The following is a 21,912-nucleotide window of genomic DNA, read 5'->3' as shown; positions in this document are numbered from 1 at the left end:
CGAGGGCCGTTTTTTCAGTTTCAGTTCATTTGAAACGATAGTTTTATTACAGAAAGATTTACCATTACTTTTCGGCATAATCACCCAAGAGTTGGAGACATTTGTCATATCCGTGGACAAGCTTCTCAATACCCTCTTCAAAGAAAGTTGCCACCAATGTAGCCTAACCGTTCAGTAACAATAGAGTACAAAACAGACCTTTAAACTTTTGGAAATTCCATAGACAAAGCAGTAATTGTGAATCTGCGGTTTTCTTGAATCATTTTGTCAACTCGTTGAACCAGGTCATGTGAAACGACAGATTTGCGTCCTTGGCACCCCTCATCATTACGGCCATCTTCAAACTTTCCACAACTTTCACGCACAACGCCATCACTCATGAAGTTTTCCTCATACACACAACTCATTCTCGGATGGATCTCTGCAGCACTATGGCCTTTAGCCTGTAAAAAACGAATCACACTTGGTGGGGGCATCAATAATGGCGGGGCTGTAGAACAACGCCGACGGATGTCTGAATGTCATCAATGGCGGAGTGTATAGTGTAAGAGCTTCGCAGTCGCCTACAGCGCATGTAGCTTTCTTCTGCCCGCGTAGAGTTTGAAAAAAACGGCTCTCGTGATTAGTGTTTTTTAACCTAGGTTCTAGTTCTTTATTCTTTGTATCATGGTTTCGAAGGCTTCATGAGAAATTTAATATACAATTTGTGTTAGAAGTTCGAATTTTGGAAATACATGTATTTATTCACCCTTAACATAGGTATTAAGATAAAGGAATTGAGAATGTTCACATGGAATATTATCAGCATTCCTTAAGACACATATCTACTATTAGTTTTTTTCTATACATTTTCACTTTATTTGCAATTCGTCCTAAATATGTAATATACACAACAATACAAACGAAGATTGTGAATTTAATGCAAACAAATTAACAGACCACAATGTCTTCTATAGTATAATATCTGAATATTTCTAGAGGTAACTCAATCTACCACTATTACTCAATTCAAAAAGAAAGTTACCTGCTTTTTGAATCCCTTTTTTTAAATTCTACTTAGATTGTATGGATATTTAAATTAAAAAAGTAGGTAGCTATAGTTGTCTAATTAGTACAATAAATTGTCTCCCCTAGTTTCTGATTTTGATGAAAAATTTGTGGTGTCTTAAGTTGCCTAGTTAATAGAAAAAATATTTCTACGTCTTTTAATTGTCTAGTTTTAGCATTTACCAATAAATAGCATTAAACTAAGTTTGTGAATCATCCACTTTTAGCATTAAAAGGAAGAATACTTTAACAATATACTAATGTTGATATCTCTAAATTCAAGTTACGAGGGCCGTGTTTTTTTATCTTCTGATCACTCCGTGCAGACGATACGCGGGCAGAAGAAGCTCTCATACCACACACTTCGCCATTTTTTACTTTCAGGCGTCAGTCGGCGTTGTGTTACAGCCACATAAACATGTCCGCTATTATTGATGCTCTCGCCAAATGTGAATTACGAAGTGTGAATCGTTTTCTACAGGCTGAAGGTCATAGTGCTGCAGAAATCCGTCGGAAAATTAGTCGTGTGTATGAGGAAATCTTTATGAGTTATGGTGTTGTGCGTGAATGGTGTCGAAAGTTCAAAGGTGGCCGTAATGATGTGCATTATGAAGGGAGCCAAGGACGTAAATCTGTCGTGTCAGATGACGTGGTTTAACGAGTTGCCAGAATGGTTGAAGAAAACCGCAGATTCATCATTACTGCTTTGTCTATGGAATTTCCAAAATTTTCAAGGTCTGTTTTGTACTCTATTGTTACTGAAAGGTTAGGCTACATTGGCGGCAACTTTCTTTGAAGAGGGTATTGAAAATCTTGTCATAGATATGACAAATGTCGAAAAGTAACCGTATGTGTACCAATATTTTGGTGATAAAATTATTGTTTTATAAAAACTTTTATTTGTAGCCTATCGGCCCTCGTACTTAGTTTTATCTCTATATCCGCGAGATGTCTGAATCGTGAAAATGTAACGAAATATCACTGTCAAAAATAATGGTGACTGAGTGGTCTGTATATTTCAAGGAAGTACGGAATTCGTTTTTTTCACAGAATTTGTAATGATAATTTTAATTCATAATGCCTGTTTGGCTAATTGATCCCTCTTGTCATTCTCTTTTGTACGTTCGTTTCCCCTTTATCCACATCCAAATCCAAACGTAATTTTTTAATGTCCCGTAGAATTACCCAATTTAATCCCTACCAATTGTTCCTTTTGATGAAATAGCGGATTCACAGTCCGATATAATCACACCTCGGATGTTTTTAACCATTTGAATTGCAAACAGCTTTTCTATATGGATTCTACACACGATTGCTAATTTGAATATAAGTCCTAGTAATTTACTGTAACTTCTATTTATTTATAAATTTTAACTAGAGTTCTTTTTCCACAATAATTAATACAATACTTATTTAAGAATTCTTTTATATAAAAAAATATAGATTTAGTAGACCACCTGGGGAATTAAAACGATAAAAACCTCGGATATCAGTTACAGAGAATGATATTTTATAATTAAAAGTATAACGTTTTAATATTATATATAAGAAAGTTTAAAAATATGATCTAAATTATTCATACGATACCAGTTTGTCTTGAAGCAACTCTGATCACACAGCACTTCATAGGACCATATCTATTGATCTAATCACCTTTCAATAATGGTGCGATCCCAATCTTCTGTGTCTCAACTCAATTAAAAACATCACATTTGACGTCGTTGAATCTGTAAAATTCTTAGGGCTTGTTGTAGAAAATTCCTTACATATTGCCGCCTTATCTAAAAGATCAAATTCCTCCTGTTTTGCGCTGCGATCAGTTTCAGCTCAGAGAACTGAGCTTATCCAGTTTATTATCTCCTTATTGAGTCGCATCTCCGATATGCCCTGACCTTCCGGGATACATGTGGTACGACTCAATTTGAGCGAGTCTTCAAACTACAAAAAAGAGCTGTTCAATATTTATATGGACTAAACAGCAGAGCTCACTGCCGGGACTTCTATAAAAAATTAAAAATTCTGACTCTTTCTTCCTTATTCAACTCTGAATCCGTTTCCCTAATTCGTAAACACGCTTCTCCAGTTTCTAAATGATCGTTGCACGGCTATCCACGTTCAGAATTAGTTAAGGGCTCAATATTTTACCATGCAAAGAAATGCACAATCACTTGCCAAATGAACTCAAATCTATATCATTTCTTCCCGCATTTCGCAATAATTTGAGAGCATATTTATTGGAAAGTGCCTTCTACTCTGTAAATTCTAATAATAAGATTTAATTTTGGGCATGTTGCATTCTGGTTTCATTTTTGCTATGGACTTATTTATTATTTACCTATTACTATTACCTATAATTTTGTTATTCATTGTGATTTTCTTCTGTATATTAAAATTTTATTTTATTTGTATCTTTATTGGGTTATTTTTATGTTTATTTTTTAGTTTTACAATCTTCTCTCTACAAATTTTAACAGTTCTTTGACCACAAAGCAGTTCTCCCTGTCTCTTATTCATTTGAAACTAAATCAATTTTTTGTATCTTTTTAGTTCTGTTATCAATATTGATAACGACCTCGAGGAATTGAAGTGTGAAGCGCCATTTATTTCTTCAATTAACATGGTTCCACTTCTTCAACTTATATTCATTCAGAACATCAACTACAGTATCAAGAATTTCATTCATTCCTTTTTCTGCCTAGCAGCCACCGCAATATTATCTGCAAGTCGAATACAATGGACTTTGCGGCGATTAATTGTTTTTGCAGAACAACGCCCCTGCACATACATCTCATATTGCCATGCAAAAAATTCGTGATTTAGGGTTTGAATTACTAAAACACCACCTTATTCACCAGATTTGGCTCCGTCCGACTATCATCTCTTTCCTAAACTGAAAAAAAGTTCAAGGTCGTAAATTTTCTTCCAACGAGGAGGTTATAAAAGCTGTAGAGGTCTGGTTTGCAGAGCAAGAAGAAACATTTTTTTCTAGAGACGTTGCAGGTTCGATGTAATAAATTTATCCAATTTCTTAATTGGAGAATATGTTGAGTAATAAAATATTTTGACATTGAAATTTTGTTTGGTTCTATAGTAAGCTAAGAATTTTTCAATACATCCTCGTATACACGCAGGATTTTCGAAAATTTCCCAAGGTGGAAATTATGTTAACATACCCGAGTAGAAAATAGAGATCGTAATCATCATGATGTATTTTTATTTTTTGAAAACGAAGTAGTTTTCCAAGAGTTACATCAGATTCCATGTGCACCTGGAACGTAAATTGGGTTGAATTCGCACTTGCGGGAATTCGCGAGCGGATGCTCCGGCTTTCGGAGTTTTACTCACAAATAGTGGCTCCAAAGAGAAAATGACTGAAAACCTTTTTCGTAGAAAATTGTGTACTCTTCATTTTTTGATTGAACAGTTTTTTTCGAATTTCTCTTACTTTTCGAGTTATTTGTGTTTCCAAATTTTTTTTGCGTTACAAGTTCCAAAATGCCAAAAACATTACACTTAAGCCTTTTTTTAGCTTCCTTACGATACATTTGATTGATAGTGCTCTTCAATTTTCATTCGCTAAATATGTTCATATGTCCAATTTTCAAATACTTGTTATAATATTCTGTCGTTAACTTGCCTTAAACATATATTGCACAAAATCTGCTTGTATATTGCTGATATGGTAGAAAGTTATCAAAAAGAAGAGATGACACTTTTCAGTAGCCTTTGATATTCTCCCTGAGAGGCTCTACATACGGTAAAAGCGTATGTTTTTCAGAAGGTGAGAAAAAAACAAATTTCCAATGAAGTGAACACAAATTTAATAATACTAAAACAAAAATAAACAACAATACATTACTTTTACGTCATAAAATTGTAAAATAATGTGTAGTGAATGTCGAGATGAAATAACTTATGTAATTTATAGAGGAATAACGGACGTTTAAGTGCTAATAACCCTTAGCCGTTGGAGCACACACAAAAATACGTTTTATATTGCCACCCAAGAGTGATAAAGTAACTTACAATCCTAAGCTGAAATTTCTGGAACCGTCGGTGATATTCATACTGAACACACTGTTGAGACTACCATTACACCAACAGTTCACCTTCAGTCTTTAAAGACGATAACTTGGTTATCAAAACGCGCGTCAGACAGTATAATTGCGAGTGTATGACTTACAACCCGTCGTCAAAATGCGCTGTTTACAATATAAGGAGGAGAATAATTATATAGATAGTAGATTGCAAAAGAAGAAAATCCTCACTGAACTTAACAGCGCCAGATTTACAGTTCAGGACTACACATATGATCTAGTAGTAGTAGTAAGAGGCATGCATGAAGGCCCGGATGCAAATGGCCGTAAACACGATCAAAAAAATGGGGTATCGAAGAGCAACTCGCGATCAATCCCAGCAAAACATCAATAGTCTCATTTACAAGAAGGAGGAAGGCAAATATTAGCGCACCTATCCTCAATGGAACCAACTTAATACTTTTCAATGAAAAAAAATATCTAGGAGTCATCTTAGATAAAATACTTACTTGGAAGAATCACTTCGACAAGGTAATTGCGAAAGCCGCTGCAGCTATATGGACTATGGTCGCAAGTTTATTGGCAAAACATAGGGACTAAAGCCTAAATGGTATTCTGAATATAGCAAACAGTCATCAAACCCATAATCACATATCAAATGCTTGTTTTGGGGTCGAAAACTAAACAAACGGCATCTCAGAAAAAATTAAACAAGATTCAAAGGCTAATCTGTCTAGGTAGTACCAACCTGCCCTACTACACCCTCGAGGCGCTACTGAATGTACCTCCTCTTCACCTCAAATTGAAAAACGAGGCGTTTAGCGATGCCCACAGGATAATTCAGGCAGTAAAATTAAACTCAGGAAATCTGATTCTATAGCTGTGACAAACTAATGAACCAAATGCATAGCATTGGACATAGATACCCCATTCGAAGTGGTGAGTAACGAGCGCCAATCATGAGTCAACAAAAATCTTACGCAAGCTCCAAATGTGCACAAACAGTTCGAAGCTTACATAAAAACTGGGCTAGGCATTTCTGAACCAAAATGCAAGTTCTTCATACCTACCTAGGAACATGACTCACCATTTTTCATATAGAGTTGCCAGCAATCAACAAATGTGCTTAAGAGTGTTTGGATAAAAACCTCTCTAAAAAGCACATATACATTCTCTCAGATAGCCAAGCGGCCTTGAAGGTCCTGAGAGCACATCCAACAGCTAACAAAAACAAAGTAACTCTAATGTGGCTTCCTGGCCAACAGGAATACCAGGACAGCTTTACCAAAAAATGGGAAACGACTCCATATCTTGGACCAGAACCCTACTGTGGCCTCACGAGATGCCGTATCAATAACGAACTGAACAAATGGCTAAAGAATCAGTTGGAGTCTTATTGGAGAAACACTCCGGACCTAAGACAATCCCAGAGATTTATAACCATGTCAGCTAAAAAGTCTGAAGAACTCGTGATGGCCAGAAACTACATGATACTGGTGGTCGGTCTTATGATGGGTCACTGTCCCCTCAAATACCACCTTAAAACGATGGGCATGTAAGAAGACGACAACTGCAGATTCTGCGAGCAAGAAATGGAAACAGCAGAGCATCTACTCTGCGAATGTCGCTAAAAGATTTAAGTAGGTATACTAAGAACAATCAGATATGGAGTCGTGTACCAAATATCGTCTGTGTCTGTAAAGCCAAAACGATATATGATATAATATAATATACAGATTGCAGAAGAACTTTTTTTGTGATATGCGTTGCATGTTATTAAATAATTGAGAAGCAACTGATCTGTAAATTTTATATTATCTCTTCGTATCGAACTCATACAGAATTTAAAATATTATCTCAGACAGCTATGTATGCATAACATGATTCCTTTCGTGAATATTCGTATTTGAAAAACTTATATTTGAATTCTTCGATACAAATTCCACTAAGTTCTTTTCATATATTTTTTGACGTACATTTTTCAAGATAACATCACGTAACAATATTAGGAAAAATTTCCAATAAAATTACATATTCCATAAAGATTTTTTTTGTAAAACAATATTCTTCAATAAAACTTTTCTATTATCCGATGCGTGAACGAATATATGGCCAGATTGAAATTGGAAATGTTGAATAAATTGGTTTCCATTGAAAACAGCAATAGCAGTTCTGTATCTAAAATTTGCATAGAAATGAATATATTTCCATAATTCAATTCTCTGACTACTATTAGAAAATATCCACAGGATACTAATTGAGAGCTGAATGGATAAGCTGGTTGTTGAATCAAAATATACCTGTAATGAAGAAATTCACGAGATCATCCACAATTAGTCAAAGTATTTAAAGAGATCATCTTCATAGGACACACGATGATTGACTTGTGAAAATTTCCACTTCTGGTTCTTTTCCTTCATGTGATATATCGTTATCGGCTATTGGCGATAACTACTCTTGAGTCTTCAGTGAGGAAAGACTTGATTTTTTCCTACTCTCTTCACTTTTTCTAATTTGCTAATTTGATAATAAGAGTTACATTTTGTTTCCTACAAACGTCAACTGAATAGCCCTATCTCAATGGAGCTCGAAGATACAAGATTATGTATTTTTGAACAGACGTTTTGGGAATAAGAATTTGAAAGAACTTCCTTGTACGCAACTTTCATTCATTCGTTTATCAATTTTGCTATGTACATGTGAATAGAAGAACCCCGTGAAATGATATGGCTACGAGTCGAAAGGTTTAAGTGAAGGCTTAAAAAATACTGCTTTTGAAATGGTAGACGATAAAAATATCTTGTGTTAATCATAGGCATTTAAGAAATTAACAGAAACTAGATATACTTCAGAAAATAATACTTTAGGAAGATACTGACTACGTTTTGACTTCAGCCACTGAAGACTGCAATTTAAGAATTTTATTGTTGTTATTAGGGATGGAAACTGCATTAAAATTTCTATTATGAAGGCAATACTCATTCAAAATCCTCTCAAATGATGTATGATATCATAAGAAAAACAACTGGTTACATATTAATAGTTCCATTTTGAGTTTATACAGTTTATTATGTCTCAGACCGTGTCATATGTTTTTATTGACATGAAACATTATTCTCTAAGTAAGTTCTTTGTTTTTTTGTACCAATATTGAGTCTTTAATTTGAACGTCTACTTGTCACTGTTCACTGAAAATAATTTGAAATAGTTTGAGGCAACAGTTATTTACTGGGTGGACAAATAAGACCATAGTTTTTGTATTAAAATTACTGTAGAATAAACTTTATTACACAATAAAATAATTGGATAAACTCGGTTTCGGTAATATGACAACCATACTCGACGAATGTCAGACTATTAAAGACCTCGTATCTGTTTAAATACAAAAATCCTATTGTACAAAAGGCTATAAATATTTATATATATGGTCGTTAGAGACATATCGATATAAAATAAAGTACGTAATTTGATACATTAATGGAGTTTCTAGGGAACACTTGGAATCAATTAACTATGATATGGGTCCCCATTAGGATCATGTATCATGAGTCTTAATGAATACAACAATCCTCGAATTAGATAGCTAAATTAATAATTCTTCACACTCAATGATATAAGAGAAAAATTTGGTAATTCGAGACGATACATTATTGGGGGGTAAAACAACGCTTTGTATCGCCCAAACAGATTATTAACAGATCCTAATGGTTTCTATTAGGAGGTGTGTCAATTTACACACAAGAGATTGTCTGGGTTGCATTCGTGCAATGTTTTTAAAATTGGATAATTTTAAACAGGAAATTATTATGTCAAAACACGTCTTTCGCCCATATCTCAGGAACGGATTATATTAGAGCTTCGGGGAAAAATGGCAAAAGTGGAACCAAAAAATATACAAAAATAATTTCCAGAATTTTAGATCCATCACTAGAGGGCGTATTTTAAGATATAAAACTATAAACCAGGCTAAAGCGCACCTTGTATACGATAATCAAATTCAACAAATTCTACACATTCTTTATCACAAGTTTCTGTATATTTCTCCAAATAATGTAGTGAGTAGTGGGAAAAAATATCGATGAGTCCGGTTTTCTAAACCGATTTCTATAAAATTGATGTTGTTTGGAAGAGCTTTGTTCCAGCAATACAAAATTTTTGAATCGTAAGCAATTTAATTAGCAACGTAAATACTAGAAGAATTGCTGTACATGTTTCTCATGTTCCGAGATATTTTGAGAAATGTGTGACTAGCAATAAATTTTCAACCGTCTATTATATTATACTGGTTCGCCCAAACGAAAAGGACAAAAGCAGAGCTTTTTCAAATAACATTAAGTTTATCAAAATCGGCTAAGTGGACTTACAGGTATTTTTTAATAACAAGGTTGCCACTCTCCCTCATCTATTATTTAGAAAGATAGACCAAAAATTGTGAAATAAAATTGCGCAGAATTTGTTAAAGAATTCGATCATCGTATATAAAGTGCCAGTAAATTGGAATTTTGTTTCTTATCTTAACTACTAAACATAATCATAATGACTGAACTTTTCCAGTGCTTTCTTTTAACTGTAATCTATAAAATGGAGCGTTTAGTCACTGAATTTATGTAACAGAACGACATTACGAAGCTTTTGCTTCAACGCTTCTTTCTATTTATATTTATTGCCTCTTGATACGACGAACAAGGGGCATTTCTTCGAGATTTATTCACTAGTTACAGATTATTTCTCTTAAAACGTCTTAAACGCTATATAATAAATAACATAGAATGTTAGATCTCCTTTCGATCGTTAACTGTGAAGACTCTTTAGTGACATAAAAGTCACAAATTTATTGAGGTTACTGTATATAGAGCTGAGCGAATACGGGAATTGATTTTACGCTTGACAAAATGTCTTCAAGTGTAAAATGAGCGCCATGCACCTATTACTTCAGCGTCTATAGAAAAGAAATTCCTTAGATTGAAACCTAAAGAAGTTACTCTCTAATCTTGATGAAACTCTATTATCCTTTAAAAGATTCAGTTCTCTTTGTGTATCTTAGAATTCGAATTTCAATTTCCTGTAATAGGAATTGATGAACTACAAGGCCACATTCAATGGATTTGGGTAATAATAAGTATTTGGTCCATCAATTAACTGTATTATTCCATGCCTTTCTTGACAATTATTTAATTCCATAACTTTATAACGTTTAAGTCATTAATTTCAACTGTGATTCGCTAGAGGGTACAGATAATTGAATTCTGTTCCAAGGATATCTTTTCCATTCTATTAAAATATCAGATTTCCAGTTTCCGGAGTGACAAAATTTCCCTATAGAGAAAAGAAACATCCTGACATCTCTTATTGGATTTTTCAAAATATTTTTTTCTTAAACGCAGTTCCCCTGAGGACAAGTTTGGATTCATGAATGTATAAAGTTCATCCAGAATATATTTTTTATAGGGGCTTTTGTGGAATACCTCACAAATTTCAAATAAGGAAATCGGAAAATCGGAAATCGAAAAAAATGGTGGGGTGATTTTAGACAAACAGTTCACCTTGGCTTCAAATTATTCGCTGACTCTTCGGCTTTTAGAGACTCTTTTATATACACTATCTTACTTTCTCGAATGTTCGGTTTCCTGGAAATTTCTAATTTGTCGTAGAGACTTTCTTTGAAATTTTCTACATAAAAAAACCGGCCCAACTCAATATGAACAGTTTATAAGAGCAATGCAAAGTAATTTCCGCCTTATAATCAGCGATTTGACCAAACTTCACTATCTATTAATATAATAGAACAGTACCGGCTCCAGAGTCTATATCATTGAACAAGTTCGTGAAAATAATGTATACTGCGTTCTCAGATAGGTGAAATGACCGGTTTTATAAAATTTTGAAATATCATGATTGCAGTCCTTATTGGTTAAGAACTAATTTGTAACATAGTTTTACTTTTGTAAATGAAGTAATTAGAAATTTCCAATTTTTCCCTACAGTAAAGTACCTTTCATGTGGCAAATACGATAAAAAGTTATTCAGATATGTTGTGTAGAATCAACATATAGATCCATAAACCCAATTTAAAAATCTTCAATCGAATATATAATTTCCAATTTTTTGGTATATTTTAAATCAAATACTGATATTAGTTACAAAGACTGCTATGGTAAATTTTGAAACACCGCGATTGATTTTTTTTCAGCATTTCTTTGCAATAATCGACACGAGCTTTTTTTTTAAGCGATTGTCCTATGGTGCGATATCCAACGTAAGGAAATCTTTTTGACATCCAAATGTTCGTGTATTACTAACGTATGCGAATGGAACTCATGCCCAAATATCTCTCAATCTCACTAAATGTCAAATGATGATCTTAAAATATCAGTTTCCTGCTACAACAGCCGATTTGGACTCCCCTCAAGAAATGGAGCCTGTAGTGAAGTGCGACCACGATTGAAATTGGAAAACTAGCGAATGACGATGGCTCTAGAAGGTGTTTCATCACCAAAAGTCGACGCGAGTTGATCGACACCTTTCTGTTGGTTCAATTCACTTCGAAAATCATAGAAATTACATTTTTGACCAAGATGAATGCTACAAGTATTTGTGAACAACTCCAATAGCACCCGTATGCCAACACGCTCTGCCTACGTTCACCTTTATGAATGTCAAACTTTGTGTGTCGTGCAGAGTAATTAAAATTTCAATTTCTTCATTTGAAAGTAAAAAAAAATAAGATAATAGTCGAATGAAATTTGCAAAAGAATTTCCTATGATATAGAAGATATTTTATTACGATCGCCAGAAATTTCTTACCTTTTTTCAATTTGAGGTACCGAAAATTCCTAGTGTAGAAAATTATTGTAAAATTGAAAATTTTTTGTTTTGTGGAATAATTTTTAAGTATGGTTACTTCCATTAATTATATTTTAATCAGTTTTCGATCGTCAAATTCTGAAGGGGGAGTCCACTTGACGTGAATTGACTCACTAGAAGCAAGTGATTGCAGTTACTGGAGAACAAGTACAAGCAGCTGTTGGATAACTCCTAAAACGTATTCAAAAATTCACAGATAAATATTTGATTTTGAATTATGATTAATTAATGTTAAAACAGAAGAAATCAGACAACTGTAAATTTTTTATTATATCAAAAATTGAAAATAATATTTGACAACTGATTGAAATTTAGTACGACTTTAGGAGCAACGTATCAATCTCAAATTTCTCGTTAAATTGAAAAAAACTACAAGGGAGTGCTATAAATAGTTAAAAGAGGTCTATGGGGACAATTCTCTATCTCGTACGCTTGTTTTTGGGTGGTGTAAGCGCTTTAGTGAGGGCCGAGAGAGCACTGAAAATGACCAGCTCCCAGGTCGCTCTTTTACTGTTTCAACTCCGCAAACAGCGACCAAAATCAACCAAATTGTGCGTGCAGATCGTTGAATGAGCATTCGGATGATTGCTGAGGCTGTAAACGCCGATAAAGAAATGGGTAGAAAAATTTTACACGGGGAATGACACATGACAAAAGTCTGTGCGAAGTTAGTGGCTCCTGACTAAAAGCTCTTGCACAGTTGTTGTATATTTATAACTGCGTTGAACCAAATTTCCAATTATTTGCGTTTCATTCAAATATATCAGACTGATTTGAAAAAATTTGAAGACAGCTGTTATTATTGAACTCTAAGATTACAAACAAACGGTAATTTCCAATCTCTAAAAAATTAATCCATTTTCTGATGAAAAAAAATGATGGATGGCTTGAATTATTCAGTCTCTCGAGTATAGTTTATACTAAACTATACGTTTTATCGAATCATAAGAAACACTCGCACTATATGCATGCCAGAATAAATCGTTCACACGTCGTAGCGATCTCGTTAAGAGTATCCACCCCTAAAAACGATTTTTCATCTCTCTAATTACTCTCTAATTTAAAACAAATTTCACGCCTCCTAAATGAAACATGTTATCATTAACAGAATGGTTTTCATTTACAGGCCAGGACTATATTTATACAGGACATCAGAATAGGGGAGGGTTTATTCCCTATCAACAAAACCAGAATCAGTATATCAACCCGTCAGAAATTATCCCTTTCCGACAGACACCGGCTGGATTTCAACCACTAGACCCTCCTGAACACGGAAGTTATTTACATCCTGATCTACAAACATCGGACCTGCCGGTACATCTAAGACAGACTTTACCCCAGTATAGATTTCCTTCCACCCCTAGAACGCAAGTGATTAATGTAAGTATAATCCATCTTCCCCTAACGCATGTAGTGATTACTCTGATTGGTTGGGTGTCAGAATCATTTTATCATTATTTGCGTCATTTCTGGATGAGTCTTAAGGTTCTCCATCACAGTTTTCAATTTAATTTAATTGATTCTTCTATAATGAATTTCTGCAATTATAATGAAGAATTCGTAAAAAACCCAATCGCTATGAAAAAAAAAACCAGTACAAGAAACAAAAATGTTTTTACATAACAATTACATTTTTCATCAAAGTCAATCTAATTTCTCAATCACAAGTCCTATCGTATCACCAATTCTTTTTTATATGACGTGGCCGCCTCCAGTTTTACCTAATGTATCAAATTGATTTTCCATCGCCACAGAAGATCAAGTCCAAGCTCTAAAAAGAATTTTGAAACTTATTTGAATTTGCGCAGTGTAAGCGTGCATTATTGTATAAAAGCACACTTACCATCCCGATGGACATAATCCGACATTCCAAGAAAATCCGAAAAAGATTCCACTTTTCCGCAAAAATATAGACCGAGAAGTTTGCTGTTTCATGAGTAAAATCGCACAGAAAGTGATACTGAAAATACTGGACGAACAAACAAGAATTCTGGACACACCACCTGTAGAACAGTTTGATTCAGGAGAAAGCACAGCACCAAACAACAAATCTTAAGACTAGTAGAATATAATACTCTAGATTTCAACTAGAAAGAATCCACAGAAAGAGGCAGGATATACGAAACCGTTCATAAAACTGAACACCTAATTCAAAGAGAAGTTTCAAGTGAAGGTGTGTGAAAACAAAACTTAAGAAATTAGTAGGCTGCAATGTTTGTTCTAGATAGCTCCTCTAGAGCACGACAGTAAAGTTCAGGATAGATTTTTATTCCTTCTCTAATGAATCCTAGGACAGCGTCCATTCGACCAGATTTGCATTTTCAATACCTATCGAGCACAGAGCATCCAGAAACTTATTAGTCCGTGTTATACAAAACTGGATAATATTTGTAAAGTGTTCTAAGATTACAAATAATTTGATATTAAGGAGCAAATTACTTCAATGAGATTATCACTCATCGCAGATTTTTTATAGATCTTTCTTGCTCTTTGATCTTCACGTATAATTTTGCCACCTTTACGGGACAAGATTCATGATGGATTTCTGTTGCAGAAAGTTCTTTTTCCTTACCTAACACCTTATTCGAGACAAGTTCCAACATTATATGATGAGACGCCTAATTAACAGTATGTTCCTTAGACTAGATCATCAACCCGTCATTGCTAAAGAATATTTATTCACACTTTTTCACTCGTCATATCGTCTTTAAAAGATATATTTTATTTTCTCAATAGATCCATATTTAATCTGTCTCAGTTCTTTATCCATTTTGAAAAATGTAGCCCGTATATGTTTTTTCTAAATTGATTGTTTATTGTGAGTAATTGGAAATATACTTGGTATACTAAATTTACTGACTGAAAAATGTTCCATTATTCACTAATTTCACTGTTACAGTTTCCACATAACCCAACGAATCCATACGACCAGTTCTCTTACCAGAACAACAATCAAAACATCAATTCACAAAGATTAATTGGTTCCGCATCTTCATTTCAACAACGGACACCTCAAAATATTCAATACCAAGATTCTACGAACTTGAAACCGACAACGCTGAGACCAAATTATTCTCACCTGTTTTCGAAAACTCATAATAGGGATCCATCGCAAACGGAAACGTTTTTGGGTGAAATTACAATACAAAGTCCTGTAGATCCACCAGTCCATTACGATGATTTTAGACCTAGTAGAACTTATCCAGAAAAAACTGAAGAAGAATTGGAAGACCAGTTACAGGAAAATGTTGGAAATTCGATAGGAGGAAGAAAAACATTCTTGAATCATAGGTATGTTCAATTTTTCTTGACCAAAATAGTTTTTTTCAATTACTATTAATTATGATTAATTGTCGAATTTGTATACTGATACTGTAATTTGTCCGAAATAATTACGTCTAATGGCTTAAAAGTTGTAGTCAATTTTCTATCTGTGTATAAAATGTTGAGAATTAAATATACAAGTTGTTTACAGCGTAGAAGGTACTTTTCAGTGAATATATCTACAAAATTCCCGCAAAAAGCGTGAAAAGACGCTATTGATTTCATGTCAATTGGCAAATGATGGTGCATTTAGTTCGCATTATATAGTATCCAGCTCTCAACTAAATTTGAACGTGTAGTAGGTAAATAAAGATCGTTCTCCGCGTTTCTACGTGGAACTCTCTAAAATAGGAGACGCGTACTTACAGTTTAGGCAAATGGGTTCAAAGATGAATAGGGAAGGAAGAATAAATATTTTAAATCTTCTAAAGAAGTCCTGTCGTTGAGTCCTACTGCTTAGTCTGAGTAAATATCTAACAGTTCTCTCAAATTAAGCCTCAAAACACGTATCTCAGAAGGGAAAGACATATCGGAGATGCGACTTAATAAGGCGTAATAATTGTATTTTTATAACATAAAACTTCAGTTTTAAAAACATTGGTACACAGAGGTAGAAATGTTGAGGCACAGAGGATTTACACTGCACCATATTTTAAAGGTGATTAGATCACTAGATAATTCTGCTGGAGATTATATTTCATTACTAACAACCATATATAATGAAGCATAAATTGTCATGAATGGCCAACCGCTGCCGTCCTTCAAAGTTAATGTACCGAAATGGGCAGCGTCCGTTTCCCCTTACTCTCTATTCTAAGGTTAAGTCAGAATATTAAGACCATGATTCAATTACCAATGTCGATGTCACTAAAGGCTTTCTTGGAACAAAGCACAAATTTGAATTTAGATGCTTCGAATCTCCTCAAATTATATTTTGTTCCTCACCATAAAATGAAGGATAAATTCATTTTCTACTTGAAACAGGTCAATATTTGTATTAGAATATATATTTTTGAATGGAAATTACTCTTCTTTTTTATAGATCTTTCTTGCTCTTTGATCTTCACGTATAATTTTGCCACCTTTACGGGACAAGATTCATGATGGATTTCTGTTGCAGAAAGTTCTTTTTCCTTACCTAACACCTTATTCGAGACAAGTTCCAACATTATATGATGAGACGCCTAATTAACAGTATGTTCCTTAGACTAGATCATCAACCCGTCATTGCTAAAGAATATTTATTCACACTTTTTCACTCGTCATATCGTCTTTAAAAGATATATTTTATTTTCTCAATAGAAATTCGATAGGAGGAAGAAAAACATTCTTGAATCATAGGTATGTTCAATTTTTCTTGACCAAAATAGTTTTTTTCAATTACTATTAATTATGATTAATTGTCGAATTTGTATACTGATACTGTAATTTGTCCGAAATAATTACGTCTAATGGCTTAAAAGTTGTAGTCAATTTTCTATCTGTGTATAAAATGTTGAGAATTAAATATACAAGTTGTTTACAGCGTAGAAGGTACTTTTCAGTGAATATATCTACAAAATTCCCGCAAAAAGCGTGAAAAGACGCTATTGATTTCATGTCAATTGGCAAATGATGGTGCATTTAGTTCGCATTATATAGTATCCAGCTCTCAACTAAATTTGAACGTGTAGTAGGTAAATAAAGATCGTTCTCCGCGTTTCTACGTGGAACTCTCTAAAATAGGAGACGCGTACTTACAGTTTAGGCAAATGGGTTCAAAGATGAATAGGGAAGGAAGAATAAATATTTTAAATCTTCTAAAGAAGTCCTGTCGTTGAGTCCTACTGCTTAGTCTGAGTAAATATCTAACAGTTCTCTCAAATTAAGCCTCAAAACACGTATCTCAGAAGGGAAAGACATATCGGAGATGCGACTTAAAAAGGCGTAATAAATGTATTTTTATAACATAAAACTTCAGTTTTAAAAACATTGGTACACAGAGGTAGAAATGTTGAGGCACAGAGGATTTACACTGCACCATGTTTTAAAGGTGATTAGATCACTAGATAATTCTGCTGGAGATTATATTTCATTACTAACAACCATATATAATGAAGCATAAATTGTCATGAATGGCCAACCGCTGCCGTCCTTCAAAGTTAATGTACCGAAATGGGCAGCGTCCGTTTCCCCTTACTCTCTATTCTAAGGTTAAGTCAGAATATTAAGACCATGATTCAATTACCAATGTCGATGTCACTAAAGGCTTTCTTGGAACAAAGCACAAATTTGAATTTAGATGCTTCGAATCTCCTCAAATTATATTTTGTTCCTCACCATAAAATGAAGGATAAATTCATTTTCTACTTGAAACAGGTCAATATTTGTATTAGAATATATATTTTTGAATGGAAATTACTCTTCTTTAAGAGTAATAAATACCCTTAATATTATAATATTTTGGTGAAAATTGAAATTGAGTGGAAACGCCAAACATCTTGTTTAAAAAAGAAATTTGGAAAAAGATTTTCTTAAAATAAAGTTATATTATTGGGTAAACTGGTAGTTTGCAGTTGGAGAATCTTTATTTGGAGGCGCATTAGAAATACTGGAAAATCTATTTGGAAAGATACTGCATTGGAAAATGAAAATATTATCTTACCCAAATTTTTATTCTAAGTAGATTCATAGGAGCTCTGACAGAACAGTTTGAAAAAGCTACGAAAATCATGAGATTATTCTCTAGCTCATACTATAGTCCGGGAGCCAGCAATAGAAATACGCGTACAAGTTCCTCTTAAGAGATAATTGTGTGGGATGAGATGAGAAAAAAAAATAAATTTAGTCGTTTCCTCCCAACTAAAAATTTGTGAAACTATAACTTTCCCAATATTTCGAGGAAAGAAAATAATCAGCTGACTATACTATAGTGTATTGTATGTCAGTTGGCGCCTTGAACATGAAAAAAAATTATATTTCCATTTATTTCCTCTGAAACAAAAATTTTATTGATGATAGCTCATATGTAGATGTGAATAAATATATAAGTCAGTTGGATATATGTCGGTGGAAAAACCGTCAGCTGAGACTTTGGAAGTTATTACTTAGGAGTTAAGCAGAAACATCTATTGCATCAGCTGACCAGGTTTTTTTCAGCGGGTGTTGCTTGGAAATAAAAATCATACAAAAATCGAATGAAAATTATATAAAATAAACTCGACACCAAGCAAAAGTGAAATGACTTCAAAATCGCCACAAATTTTCAAAGCTCATATTTTAGTCAAGTCTCTTTCAATGGAAGTTTAGTTCCATTATGCAACAACACTTCTTTCAAACTAGTCTTCCATGTATAGACATCGTAATTGTAAGCTGCTCGTTCGATGAAATTCGTGTTCCATTATTAGAATGAAAAACGAAGAAAGTTAAGTTAGAGCTATCTCTGTCCGTATTCCTTTCAGTTTCTTGTATCGTACTCCTTCCACCGTTATATTTCTCTACCCCTTTATATCAATTTACCAATCACCACATAGTAGAACCACAACCACAACTTTTCAATAAAAAAATTATATGTATTCAGTAGTAAAGAATTCTACGTATATGCTTTCAAGAGTCAATGTATAATCGTCAATGATGTGGATCGTATTCAAAATATATTCTTCAAGGCAGGAACTATCACAATAGACTAAAACACCAGCTTCAGAAAAGTCAAGTTTTATTTTATCGACAGGCAACCTGCAACCTGGTGAACAGGTTCCCCAGCCAAATCATCAACGATAGGGAAAAACACAGCCGCAGCTGTACCCTCCCGCCCCCTTCCAAATTTGAAATCGACAAAAAAAATTTTCAAGAAATTTCAAGCAAGCTTTATTTTCATTTTCTTCTGTTCAAAAATCCTAAATCTTCGCTTCTACTTCTCTAGTAAAGTTAGCAAACACAACCTCACGCAACCACCACAACACCAGCCCTGCAGAGGAGCAATTCCTATATCAGGGCCAACTCCAACAAACCCTCCTCACGTTAAAATTTTCCTTATCCTACCAAATTCTATCCAGCGTATCTCTATGTATCTTTCTCATCGTCACGATGTCGAAAATATAGATAGAAAATATTGATTCCGGAAAAGAATCCTGACTTTCTGATCGATTTGGAGGCTTTGACACAGGCAATTCGGCACGATTTGGGATGGGTCTATCGGCCGAAAACAAATTTGAAGACTGGGTAGTATCTTTAGACTTGTTGGTAATGCCTTCTATTAAAGTCAAGAAAAACTAAAAATCACTCACATGATCCTTTGGTTTGTTCCAAATCATTGGTGTAGCGAATGGCATATGTATGGGATCTTGTTTAGCCTAACCCGATTGCAGTCTCACATAAGGTACACAATATTTATGTGGTAGTTGTTAATTCTCCGCGCACATAACAAAAACGTCGGTGGCATGTTTACGATTTAAGACCTAAGTTAATTGAATGCATTGTCGAAATAAAGTTATTAAAAAAAGCCACGTATTTGAGGTCAGTGATAAATATATAGCTGTCCCAAAAAACTGCAAAAACAAAATAATTAGGTATTTTGAGTAAGTGTTTACTAACATGTCGTCTGATAAAAACAGTGTTCACCAGTATAATTAGAAGAAATAATAATCGTTGAGCATCATCAGTGCTAGTACTGCCACGTTATTGTTGCAAGTATCACTAATACTTTTCAAGTCAAACCTTTCGTTCTTATGATTTATTTTTTTAGTTCAACATAACGTAATGAATAATTTTTTTCCTATTCATTTCAAAATATTGTGACAGACTAACTAATAGATGGACTGAAATCAAAATTTGTGAGCTGTGGCTTGAAAGATGGTTTCTTGGACTAAAAAGTGGTACTTTCAAACAGATATTGAAAAACTTTGATGAAGCTTCGATCTATTACGCACTATCATAAGGATTTAAAATTCTAAAATTATCAAGAATATTCAGTAGGCATTCGTAATTCATTTCAAAATATGATTCAACGTTTTTCTTTTTTTTGACAAAATAAATCTGAAAAATGATACTCTCAATATAATTTTCTATTCTAGATCGAGAATCGTCGCCCCCGATGCTAATCAACCAACTAACAAAGCATCCGTAAATCAATACTTCGTAGACACCAACGGGGAAGTTTATACTCCAGCTAATTCCGAAATAACTTTTCCCACGACACAGACACACACATCTTCGGAACGAAGATCGGTGAATAGAGTCAAAACGAAAAAAACTGTATCAAAACGACCGAAATCTGTGGATTTGGAACCGCTTTTAGAAGAACCACTAAAATATAATTATGGTAGTAATAACGATGACGAAGTTGAAATAATAAAATCATCAAATACATCTCACGAATATCTTCATCCTCGTGAAAGTACCTACGAAACTAATACTAACGAACCGTTTGATAGTACTGAATACTTTTCAGAAGAAATGTATTCCAATGAAGATTTAGGTGAAGAAGGTCATGTCGGGAACTATATTCATGGTAATGATCACAGCTTCGAAGACGAGTCAGTTTTGAAAGAGGTAACTATTTTATTATAACCATAAACCTTTCGATTGGAATTTTAACTTTTACGGATCAAACCTGCAATTAATATAAAAGTTATTTTTACGAATTATGAATTTTCAAAGTATCTTTTGATTAAAAATATCAAAATATTTCACACCAAAAACGTTGTTTATAATTAAAAGTATTTGTTCCAATTTGATATGCACCTAGTCTAAGAAATTTTTATTTTAACCCAAATTCTACAAGTTTATAATCTAGTTATCACCTTTGAAACCATCTTACTTGAATCGTTTAATCTCTCCTTTAATACACGCTTGGCGGTAGGCTTGTTGACTTAGATCTGTGATTTTGAATAACTTCATAAAAAGAAATTTAATGGTGTTAAATCACATGATCTAGGGGGCCAGTTCTGATCACTGAAACGAGAGAATACCTGACCTGGAAATGTCTCAAGCAGAAATTGAAGTGCTCCATGGGCTGTATGGTATGTGGCACTGTTATGTTGGAACCACATATTGGACATATTAATATCATCCAAATTCTGCAAAAGAACTGTGTTATAATGTCGCGATATCGAATACCAGTAGTAGTCACTGCTTAACTAGACTCATTTTTGAAAAGGCATGGCCCAATTATGCCCCCAGGCCAAAATGCACACCAAACCCAAACCCAATAAAGTGAAAATTTGCTTCTTTACTTAGAATGCCTTTACTCGAAAAATTAGCACCCATTTGATGGTGCTCAATAATCCACTCAACAAACTTCTCTGTGCATGGTCATTAGACCTCAGTTGTGGTGTTGATTGAATTTGGTAAGCAGGGAGACGCAGATCTTTACTAAGTAAATACTGTAAAGAGCTTCTTGAGATCTGCAAATTTTGTCCACGACGCCGGATTGAGGTTCCTGGATGGGTATTTGAATGATTTGTTTTTGAACGATCAGTGTGTTTTCGCATCTCCAACGGATCCTGTTTTTACAAATTTTTCAATTAAACTCTTCATAGTAATAGAGGAAGTTAAAAAACTATTCCGACCATACTTAGTATGAAATCGTGTGAAGCGTAAGCCATTTCTATTAACTTCACTGCATAAATGACGGCAAATTTGAATCTAGCGTTAATTTTGG

General features: G+C 33.9%; 1 protein-coding gene across 4 annotated transcripts in view; it reads left to right on the top strand.

Annotated features, from left to right (window-relative positions):
* LOC130440785 (mucin-2) overlaps positions 1-21,912 on the top strand; it is a 572,992-nt gene that overhangs the window by 536,407 nt on the left and 14,673 nt on the right. For all 4 annotated transcript variants that reach the window (XM_056774114.1, XM_056774112.1, XM_056774115.1 and 1 more), the window contains 3 exons: positions 13,075-13,328; positions 14,848-15,239; positions 20,324-20,801. In XM_056774114.1, the coding sequence (XP_056630092.1) occupies positions 13,075-13,328; positions 14,848-15,239; positions 20,324-20,801 (1,124 nt within the window). The remainder of the gene's footprint in view (positions 1-13,074; positions 13,329-14,847; positions 15,240-20,323; positions 20,802-21,912) is intronic.

The sequence above is a fragment of the Diorhabda sublineata genome, chromosome 2 (genome assembly GCF_026230105.1).
Source record: "Diorhabda sublineata isolate icDioSubl1.1 chromosome 2, icDioSubl1.1, whole genome shotgun sequence".
NCBI classification, from domain to species: domain Eukaryota; kingdom Metazoa; phylum Arthropoda; class Insecta; order Coleoptera; family Chrysomelidae; genus Diorhabda; species Diorhabda sublineata.
Note: the sequence above shows the minus strand (reverse complement) of the source record. Positions and strands in the feature narration are given on the sequence as shown.